Source organism: Microcaecilia unicolor, chromosome 5 (genome assembly GCF_901765095.1).
Source record: "Microcaecilia unicolor chromosome 5, aMicUni1.1, whole genome shotgun sequence".
Lineage (NCBI taxonomy): Eukaryota > Metazoa > Chordata > Amphibia > Gymnophiona > Siphonopidae > Microcaecilia > Microcaecilia unicolor.
Window position 1 is genome coordinate 222131842 of NC_044035.1, and position 11716 is coordinate 222143557.

The 11716-nt window shown below is 44.5% G+C and overlaps 1 protein-coding gene across 1 annotated transcript in view; it reads left to right on the forward strand.

Moving 5' to 3' along the window:
* The window catches only part of TMPRSS3 (transmembrane serine protease 3), a 232497-nt gene extending 221965 nt beyond the window's left edge, over positions 1-10532 (forward strand). The window contains exon 13 of the mRNA XM_030203809.1: positions 9969-10532. Coding sequence (XP_030059669.1) covers positions 9969-9989 — 21 coding nt within the window. The 3' untranslated portion in view covers positions 9990-10532. The remainder of the gene's footprint in view (positions 1-9968) is intronic.
* The last annotated feature ends 1184 nt before the right edge of the window (positions 10533-11716 follow it).

An 11716-nucleotide genomic window follows, 5' to 3' on the forward strand; every position in this document is an offset into this window, starting at 1 on the left:
AGAGCTTCAGAATAGGCTATCTTTTGTGGATACTTCTATCTGGCATCACAAACAGCCCAAGTGGTTTGAATATTGGTGTGAGTGATGGTAGATGATGACTGAGGAGAGCCTTCCTCAAGTGCAGGCTAACTGTGCTAGCAGCCTCAGAAGTAGGCTGCCTTTTGTGGATACTGCTTGCTAGTTTCACAAACTGCCCACACGGTTTGAATAGTGGTTTGAGTGATGATAGGTGATGACTGAGGTAAGTCTTTCCCAAGTGCAGGCTTTCTGTTCTAGAGGGAGTTCAGTTGTTCTGATGAAAGTAGTGCCTCAGGACATGGGCGTAGTTTGACTGTTTCATTTGGTGGCGGGGGGGGGGGGGGGGCTCAGAGGACATCAGAGGAAGGCGGGATGCAGAAGGCAGGGAAGCGAAGGATGGAGTCGAACCTGCCTCCTTGTTGCTTTTACTACCGCAGTGCTGCCTGCCCGTTCATTGCTGCGACTTTGGGTAAAAGTCACCGTTCCAGTCGTCGTCATTTGGGGGGGGGCAATGCCCCCCTCGCCCCCCCAGTCTATGCCCATGCCTCAGGAGTAGACTGCTTTTTGTGGATACTGCTTGCTGGCATCACCATACCACCCGCACGGTTTGAATAGTGGTGTGAGTGATGGTAGATGATGTCTAAGGAAAGGGAAGTGGAGGTTTAATGTGCTAGCTGGATTTCAGCTGAAAATATTATTAGAATATGCCCTCATATTTAGGTTCACTGGCTATTGCTTGTATTCCAGAACACTGGCCATTTAAATTGCAGTCACAGTACCATAAAATCATCAATCTCAATAGAATTGAACAAATCTTCTAAAAAGTACAGTCTTAAGACTTTCCCTAAAATACAGATCATCAGTCATCATATGCATACCTATTAATACATTTTTCCAGAATTTTGGGGCTTGAAAAGTCAACAGTTTTCAAAAAGATTATATCTCTTCAGTCTCTTAGGAGATGAAGATAAGAAAGGTTGATAATTATGTAATCTCCTGTGTCTAACAGAAGTAGTGAAAACCAAATGGGCCAAAAGATATGCCAGGTAGTCTCCATTCAAAACCTTATATAATACATAGGAGAATTTAAACAACACCCTGTCCTCAATAGGCAACCAGTGAAGCTCTTCATAATATTTTGAAATTCATTCAAATTAGTGTAAAGAAAAAATTAACCTTACCATGGTATTCTGAACAGACTGCAGGTTTCTAGGCTCTTCCCCTCTGCTTCCACCACCTCTGCCTTTTCTTCCTCTTCCTCCTCCTCCTCCTCGTCCTCACCATCATCCACAGCCATCTGCTCTGTGGGCGGAAGCAACTCCCAAAAGTCTCAGGGGTAGGGTATATAGCACATTTCTGCAGCATGTGGAGGGGATGTTGATTCTGAGGACCTAGCTTTCTACTTCCCTGTGCCTCTTTTCTATCCTTCTCACCACCCATTGGGGTATGTCCTTTGTCTCCTCGGTACCTGCAGTCCCACCTTTGCTAGCACTCAGAGGTGTCTGCATTTGTGAGCCTAGCCTTTGGGAGTCTACCTACACAATGTTTAATAGAGATTGTGATGCAATTGGTCTGTTTGAGGTCATAAAACATCAGCAATCATCAGGGTTGCTAGGAAACACCAGACTGTTGGGTGGTACCCAGGGGGGGAGGGTCCTAGCTTTGCTCCTCTGACCGTTGCAATGTGATCCTAATGCTGGAGAATGTGTGACCCACACAAGCCCCATATGAGCCATGGTTTACCTCTTCATACGGTTACCATATGGCTCCAGAAAAAGGAGGACAGATTGCGCCAGTCTGGTTTTCACTTCCATTGCTTTCAATGGAAGCAAAACCCGGACTGAAGAGTCTTTACCTTCTATCATAATGCTAGCCTTCATACATAGGCAGAGCCTGCTTAGTACAGATCCTAGCCATTACCAACATAGCAGTGCCAAACTTAGAGGATAGCGCAGGTATGCTGACTTGGGATCATGTGCTGGCCATATGCGGTACGTTACCACCTATATGTAAGTGTCTGGCCAGTGATTGTGGGTGATATCATTTTCTTTGTAGCAGCATCTCCCAGACGTGACCATGCACATGATCTGATCTTGGGGTGCTGTTGATAATGACTACAGGCATGAGGAGGTGGGTGACAGCATGGTTTGCCCATATTCCACAGTGGGGATATGCATGCAGCAACAGCTTGTGGCATGGGCTAGACTTTTTGTGAAACTGTGAAAGGAAGTGTGTGTGTGGGGAGAATGTTTGTAGGGGTCTTATTTCTCCAGTATTGTACATGATGCCTAAGGCGCACCAACAAGAAGGGGGTTGGTCCTCTGAATAGCCCTGAATTGGCTTTTTTAGGCCTCCAAGTCTCTGGTCACATTTAAAATTCTGTAAAATGAGGGGATTCCACACACTTTATTCCATTGTCACTACTGATTTGTTATGAACATTTCCACTAGCATGTGTTCAGGATCTCCCTGGCAGGCCAGGAGAGCTGCTGGGATATCCACCAGATGCGTGTAGTAGTTAGTCACTGTCCCCCACGATATTCAGCCGGTGTCAGGCTGCGCGATTAGTTGCCACTGGCAGAGCTGACTTCAGATGTTCAAGGCCGGGCTGTTTCCAGTGACTGGCATTGAATATCTGGGGCTGGGGGGTGGGGGTGGGGTGGCCATCTTTAACTTAACTGGCTATGTGAATATTCAGCGCTGGCCTGTTAATAGTAGGCAAAAATAGGACCACTATTTAGGTGGTCCGATTTGCCCACTAAACTCAGCCTGCCAGCAGTTGAATATTCATGGGTTCATGGGTAGCTGGCTATATCATGCTATATAGTTGGTTAGCCGCTATGCGTTAAAATTCAGCAGAGATAACCGTCTGTCTCATGCTGAATATTAGCACTTAGCTGGCTAAGCACTATTTAACTGCCCAGGAGCCATTCCTGGACAATTAAATAGCGCTGAATATCAGACCCTGTGTGCATTAGGGAATGATGCTCCCTGGTTCCTGCTGCCTTTGAGTGGCACACTCAGAGCAGCCAATTCGAGACTGTGGTTACTGTTGGAGTCTTGCGTCAGACATCTCTCGGAACGATATGTCATCTGCTGTCACAACACACACAGTTGATTGGGGGGGGGGGATGGGGTGACCTATTCATTGTGGGCGGTCCTGACAGGACTGGCCGTTGCAGGTAGATGTGCTGGACAGCAGATTTTGGAATTTGGAGTGTGGGGGGGGGGGGGGGGGGGGGGGAGGGTTCTGTTCTTCCACAGGATCTGCACAAGGCAACATGTGTGCAGTGTGGTGGTGTACTGTATATCCTGCCACTGTGCTGTGATCTCATCTGTCTGTAGCTGGGCACATGTGCACTCTACAACATGGTTGCTTTGTGGCTTACCCTGGTCTCAGAGGGATTCTGGGCAGTGTGTGCCTTACCTTCCCTTCCCAGGGTCTTCCAGATGTCTTCACAAGCCCTTCTTTCTGCTTCCTGTGGTGCCTTCTGCCTGCCCTCCCAGAACAGCCGGTGCTAAGTTTGTATGACTAGGCATACCAGGAGGGTGGGTCACTCTCTTTCTCTGGAAAGTTGCACTCCCTCCTGGCCTCCATCCTCCCTTTGCATGTGGAAGAGTGGCCTACTGGTTAGTGCAGCCTTCTTTGATCCTAGCAACCTGGGTTTGATTCCCACTGCCACCTTGGGCAAGTCTCTTAACCTTCCATTGCCGCAGGTACAAAAAAAAGCAACTTAAGGTTGTGAGCCCTCTAGGAACAGAGAAAGTACCTGCATATACATAGTAACATAGTAGATGACGGCAGAAAAAGACCTGCACGGTCCATCTAGTCTGCCCATGATAAACTCATATGTGTATACCTTACCTTGATTTGTACCTGTCTTTTTCAGGGCACGGACCGTATAAGTCTGTCCAGCAGTATTTCCCGCCTCCCAACCACCAGTCCCGCCTCCCATCACCGGCTCTGGCACAGACCCCGTATAAGTCTGCCCTCCCCTATCCTAGCCTCTCAACCACCAACCCCTCTTCCCCCCGCCACCCAATTTCAGCTAAGCTTCTGTGGATCCATTCCTTCTGCACAGGATTCCTTTATGCCTATCCCACGCATGTTTGAATTCCGTTACTGTTTTCATCTCCACCACCTCCCGCGGGAGGGCATTCCAAGCGTTCACCACCCTGTGTATGTACAGCACTGTGTACATCTAGTAGCGCTATAGAAATGATTAGTAGTAGTAGGGTCACTAGTTTATAGTTATAGTTTATTTGGGTTTGCTATACAGCCATTAACTAACTCGCAGATCACAATGGTGTACAATTCGAAAAACAAAGAAAACAGAAAAGAAGTTCAAAAATTGACAGGACAGTGTTCCATGATACCAATCATTCAAGACACAATCACATATACAGTAAAAGGCAGGGGAAAGGGGAAAGTAGGGGATATTGTAGGAACTGGGTAGAAAACGGTAAAGCCTTATGTGGAATTAAATGTTTGCTGAAACAGCCAAGTTTTGAGCATTGTTTTGAATTTTTTTAAATGACAGTTCAGAATGGATTGAGAAAGGAATAGTGTTCCAGAGGAAAGGGGCAGCAAAGAAGAAAGCCTGATGCCGAGTAGAATCCAGTTGTGCAGAATGGGGACTAGGGAGATATAATCAGTGGTCATTTATAGAATGAAGAAGATGTGCTGGGGAATAAGATTAGAGAGATATGGAGGGTGTCCCAACTGATAAGCTTTAAAAGAGAGTGGGGTTAAAAAATGGGCAGTATTCACAATGGAGAAGGTTAGTTAGTGGGGTTCCTCAGGGGTCTGTGCTAGGACCGCTGCTTTTTAATATATTTATAAATGATTTAGAGATGGAAGTAACTAGCGAGGTAATTAAATTTGCTGATGACACAAAGTTATTCAGTCGTTAACTCGTGACAGGATTGTGAAAAATTACAGAAAGACCTTACGAGACTGGGAGACTGGGCGGCTAAATGGCAGATGACGTTTAATGTGAGCAAGTGCAAGGTGATGCATGTGGGGAAAAAAGAACCCGAATTATAGTTACGTCATGCAAGGTTCCACATTAGGAGTTACGGACCAAGAAAGGGATCTGGGTGTCGTCGTTGATAATATACTGAAACCTTCTGCTCAGTGTGCTGCTGCGGCTAAGAAAGCAAATAGAATGTTGGGTATTATTATGAAAGGTATGGAAAACAGGTGTGAGGATGTTATAATGCTGTTATATCGCTCCATGGTGGTGAGTATTGTGTTCAATTCTGGTCGCCGCATCTCAAGAAAGATATAGTGGAATTGGAAAAGGTGCAGCGAAGGGCGACTAAAATGATAGTGGGGATGGGACGACTTCTCTATGAAGAAAGACTAAGGAGGCTAGGGCTTTTCAGCTTGGAGAAGAGACGGCTGAGGGGAGACATGATAGAGGTATATAAAATAATGAGTGGAGTGGAACAGGTGGATGTGAAACGTCTGTTCACGCTTTCCAAAAATACTAGGACTAGAAGGCATGCGATGAAACTACGGTGTAGTAAATTTTAAACAAATCGGAGAAAAAGTTTCTTCACCCAACGCGTAATTAAACTCTGGAATTCATTGCTGGAGAACGTGGTGAAGGTGGTTAGCTTGGCAGAGTTTAAAAAGGGGTTAGACGGTTTCCTAAAGGACAAGTCCATAAACCGCTACTAAATGGACTTGGGAAAAATCCACAATTCCAGGAATAACATGTATAGAATGTTTTTACGTTTGGGAAGCTTGCCAGGTGCCCTTGGCCTGGATTGGCCGCTGTCGTGGACAGGATGCTGGGCTCGATGGACCCTTGGTCTTTTCCCAGTGTGGCATTACTTATGTACTTATGTAAAGTGAGTGAGAGAGTTTTAAAAATGATCTGTTGATCAACTGGGAGCCAATGTGATTTGAGAAAGAGAGGAGAGACATGATCATATTTTTTGTGAAGCAACTTGAGCGCAGTATTTTGGAGAGTCTGGAGTTTCTTAAGAAGTGATTGAGAGCAGCCAAGGTAGGTGATATTACAATAACCTAGCCTGGTGATGAGAGAGAGGATCAAAGCATGAAAAGTGTCATAATCAAAGAATCTACAAACCGAACAAAGTTGGCGAAGGATAAAAAAAAGCCTGTTTTACATAACCCAGAAATTTGTTGAAAAAAATTTAGTTGAGAGTCAAGAGTTACACCAAGATACCTGAAACAACTAACTGGTGAAAGACTATGACCAAGGAGGTTTAAGGGTATGGAATGGAGTGATAGACCACTAGTGAACTAGCATGTTATTGTCTTATCCTTGTGGGCACTGTATATATTGTGTGAGATAGCTCATGGTCACATGGCTGTGCTGCTCATTGCCAGGAGGGTTCTTCTATGTGACATGTAGATCTAGATGTTTACTGCTGCAACCAGAGGCTGTACGCATAGTGCACTTTTTCAGAATGTTTTGGATTTCTACATTTACCATGGCTCCATTTTGTCAGGGCAATGTTTATCTCCTGTACATTTTTCATGCTTCCTAGATGTTGGTGGGGGGGGGGGGGGGGGGGGGGGGGCAGAGTTATGTTGATTTTGCAGTACATCTACATTTAACAGCCCTGGTATTGCAAAATATATCACAGGCTCTGCACATTTTCTATATTCCCACTTCCACAACTTTTATAAAATGGTGCTGGAAATGTTTTAATTTGAGTGGGATTTGGTGGGGGAGGGGGAAGGGAGCTGAATGCAAAGAAAGATACTTAGCATTCAAGTTTGAATGTGTGAGTAGTAGGTATAACTTTACAAAGATAAGAAATCTGTATAAAATTATTGGTGAATTTCTAGTTGTATCACTTGCATAGATAGAACCACTGAAATTCACTAAATTTAAATGGATTTCTCATCCATTTAAAGTTATGCATTCCACAGACTTCTGAAATTCACTTCTTTAAGCCTGCTTAGAGAGGCAGAAATACAACTGCAGGATTTTTGCTCAATAACAACTGGTCTCCAGTTGCACACTTTATAGAAAGCCCTATAACAGTGATGGCGAACCTTTCAGAGACCGAGTGCCCAAACAGCAACCCAAAATCTAATTATTTATCGCAAAGTGCCAACAGGGCAATTTAACCTGAATAACAGGTGCCGGTACTCATTATGGGCGGGGTCACCACATATGACTCCACCCCTATGATAGCCACATCCCTTACACCAGCCATGGCGCATATAAACAGACATCATTGAAAATATTATACTAGTATAGGAGAAAAAAATAACATGATTTTTTTTCATTATAAATCATTTCTGTAAGCTGTTACAGCTCCAGTATACCCAGTGCAAAATAAGACAGCAGATGTAAATTCTCAAATTGGACATATTCCAAACACTAAAATGAAAATAAAATGATCTTTTCTACCTTTGTTGTCTGGTGATTTTGTTTTTCTATCCATATTGGTCCTAGTCTCTGATTCTGCTGCTCTCTGTCTGTTCTCTTAACTCCGTTTCCAGGGCTTCCTTCCCTTCCTCCCTCCCTTCCACCCACCCAGCACCAGGCATCCCTCCCTCCCACCAGGCATCGGGCATCCCTCCCACCAGGCACCAGGCATCAGGCCTCCCTCTCACCAGGCATCAGGCATCCCTCCCACCCTCCCACCAAGCACCAGGCATCCCACCCACCCAGCCAGCATCAGGCATCAGGCCTCCAACCCAACACCAGGCCGGCCTCCCTCCCTGCCTCCCACCCACCCACCCAGCACCAGGCCGCCCGAGCACCAGGTCGCCTGCCCCCCCCCCTCCGAGCACCAGGGCCCCCCCTCCGAAATTTAAAAGTCATACCTGGTCGGGGTTAAGGTGGCAGCAGCAGCGGCAGTGAAAAGCGCTGGCTCGGCGCGCCTTCAGCCTTCCCTTCTGTCTCTCAAGTGCTGGTCCCGCCCTTGCAGAAACAGGAAATGAGGGCGGGACCAGCGCTTGAGAGACAGAAGGGAAGGCTGAAGGCGCGCCGAGCCAGCGCTTTTTACTGCCGCTGCCGACGCCGCCTTAACCCCAACCAGGTATGACTTTTAAATTTCAGAGGGGGGCCCTGGTGCTCGGAGGGAGGGCGGGTGGGCGGGCGAGCTGGTGCTTGGGCGGCCTGATGCTGGGTGGGTGGGTGGGAGGAAGGGAGGGAGGGAGGCCTGATTGGCTGAGGCGACGGCGCGCATGCCATCTCTGGCACGCGTGCCATAGGTTCGCCATCACTGCCCTAGAAGATGAAAACAAACTATGCATTATTGGTGGTGATCAATGAAAGAATTTGTTTTCTTCTGTTCTCATAATCATCTTCAGAGTAAAAGTCAGGTCTGTTCCTGTTTTCCATGGTGACTCAGATTATGAATTGAATTGTACAGCCACCAGAACCTCAAAGGTATAAGAAGGGTGTGTGCTGTACTCTGTGGACATATTGGTGCATACACCTAGATCTTGTTATCAGCTTGATAACTGCTTCTAGATTAGTCCTCAGGAAGAGAGATAGCTGTTTCAGTGTTTCTTGAGATTGGTTTTACCAATTACAAGGAACCAGGAGTTCCTGAGTCCAAGTTTACAAGTTAGTGCACTAACAGGTAAATGATTCAGGATTAACTGTTAAGGAGTTGATATACATAGAGGGGCATAATTGAATGGCGCCGGCCAAATAGATGGCCGGCCATTTTTGGGGCCAGCTCCGCAAAGGGGCGGAGCCAACTGTATTTTTGAAATATGGTTGGGGCCGGCTAAATCTCAACATTTAGGTCAAATGTTGAGATCGCAGGGTTTAGAGATGGCCGGCTTCGGTTTTCAGCCATAATGGAAACCAGGCCCAGCCATCTCAAACCCGGCGAAATGCAAGACATTTGGTCAGGGGAGGAGCCAGCATTTGTAGTGCACTGGCCCCCCTGACATGCCAGGACACCAACAGGGCACCCTAGGGGGCACTTCTAAAAATTAAAAAAAAAAAATAGCTGCCAGGTGCATAGTTCCCTTACCTTGGGTGCTGAGCCCCCCAAATGCCCCCCAAAACCCACTTCCCACAACTCTACACCATTATCATAGCCCTAAGGGGTGAAGGGGGGCACCTACATGTGGGTACAGTGGGTTTTGGGTTTTTTTGGAGGGCTCAACATTAACCACCACATCTGAGTGATGTAATATCCTTTTTATAAAATTGATTTGTTGTTCTTGTTTATCTGTTTGTTAATAAAGGGGTCTTTTTACTACGCTGCGCTGAAAAATGGGTTGCGGTAGTGTAGGTGTGGGTTTTGGGTGCGCGCCAATCCATTTTTCAGCGCGCCTGTAAAAAAGGCCTTTTAAATGTTTTTGCTGAAAATGGACGTGTGGCAAAATCAAAATTGCCACGTGTCCATTTTGGGTCTGCGACCTTACCGCCAGCCATTGACCTAGCAGTAAAGTCTCACATGGTAACCAGGTGGTAATGACCTACATGCATCAAATGCCACTTGGCACGCATCCGATACGTGCATCTAAAAATAAAAATTATTTTTTGGTCGCGCGTATCAGATGCATGCCAAAAATGCCACGCGGTAGCCGGGTAGTAAGTCCATTTTGGCACACATTGGGTGGGTATTGACGCTTACACAGCTTAGTAAATGGGCCCCAAAGTGTTTAAGAAAGAGAAAAAAAAAAACTGTCTCCATTCCATACCCAGGTCTGAAGCCAGGCTGACATGCATCTAGTCAATTATTTTTATTAAGAGGGGCATTTTCAATGTGATGTCTAAATCTGATTTTGGATATTTTGCTGATTATTCACAAAATGAAAATACACATTTCTACAATTCATATTTGGAACTCTATGCTGTAATCACTAGCTATGTCACGTACATTAAAAGTATGAAAACTAAACGTGCAGTTATTAGCTGTGCAACACATTTTTCCATTATGATAGTGCAAGAGCTCACTTGTAATATACCTCTTCTTTTCCTTCACATTCAGAGAGAAGAACGGAAAGCATGACTTTTTATATCAATCTGCCAGATCAACTACAACTTCTGCTCTTCAGAAAAAATGGTCGTATTATGTGTACATTGTAGACACTTGCACCCAAGGACAAACAGCCGGAGCCACCAAATTGATTATGTGCTCAAGGGGAACCATGTACTGTGGGTTCTTTATACTAGGGTGCACCTGCAGCTGATACAGGATATGACAAAAGGGTCTATCTGACAGATGTATTTTAAGTGGTTTAAAGGAAAACTCAGCCTAGCCTATAATGAGCAGCATTTCACACTCCAATCTGCTACGAATAGTGAAAAACCTCATAAAGAAAATGTACATTATTTCTAAAGGCTTAAAAAAATTAATAAGTAGCCTTTCTTCACTTGCTTCACAGGGACCAGTAATCATACGGACAAAATCACAATAAACATGTTTGATTATTTAAAAACAAAATTTCAGGGTACAATATTTACAGTTTTTGCACTGGGACAAAGACCACACATATATTTTACTTCCTAGATTTACAAGTTTCAAAACAAATACATGCCCGTAATTTCTCTTTGAAACTTTCTGCAGGTATAAAGAAGGCACAGACACTTTTAATTTTATAAAGCATTGTTTGAATGTAAAGCATGTTTTATATACATAAAAAGTAGTCACTATTATGTTATCTGTGTGTAGGTGCTCCTCCTGACTTAGGGCCCTGTTTACTAAGGTGCGCTAGCATTTTTAGCGCGCAGTAATGCTGGGTTATCTCTAGCATTAGTTTGTGCTAATTTTTATTGTGCCTATAGCATGGCTTAGTAAACAGGCCCCTTAGTTTGGGCAAATCTGTGGCAGAGTCACAATATACACACATATTTTATAATATGCAATCCAATAAAACACTTGCCTCCTGTTTATATAATCTTTATCAAAGACCTCAGTAGTGCCACTTACTGAATTAGATTTTGAAAGTCAGCAAGATTTATGCCCCTACTTCCTCATCGGTCTAAGGTGTTATTAATTTTTCTATATGATTTTAATTCTTTTAAAATATTTTTCTTACTTTTTCCCCTTCTTTATACCACAGCCTTTCGCTTTCCAATTTAAAACCTTTATAACAACATTTCAATAGAGTTAATTAAATAACGATACTCGTCTCAAGATGAACTCGGGAACATTCAGTCAGGGGATTATTTAATCCAACATAGACTATGTTTTGCCCTGGAGCTGTTTCAAGGAACACAAATTGGAAAGCTGAAGGCTGTGGTATAAACAAAGGAAAAAAGTATGAAGAATATGAAAAAAGCATAAAAATCATATAGAAAAATTAATAACACCTTAGACCGATGAGGAGGTGAGTGCATAAATCTTGTTGACTTTCAAAATCTTATTCAGTAAGTGGCACCACTGAGGTCTTTGATAAAGATTATATAAACAGGAGCAAAGTGTTTTATTGGATTGATTAAGAACCTCCTGACTGAGATTTGTGGTGGAAGTGGAGTTTTATAATACGCATGCACATGCTTAGAGTACCTACATACAGTTACAATTTTTTCAGAGCAGCTATAAATTTGTGCATGATGATTTATCCGTTACTAGGGCTCGTTTTGGGTGTCTTTCAAAAAGAGACATAGGTGCCTATCCAGCTTATTTTCGAAAGAGAAGGGCGCCCATCTTCCGACACAAATCGGGAGATGGGCGACCTTCTCTGAGGGCCGGCCAAATCGGCATAATCGAAAGCCGATTTTGGCCGGCCTCAA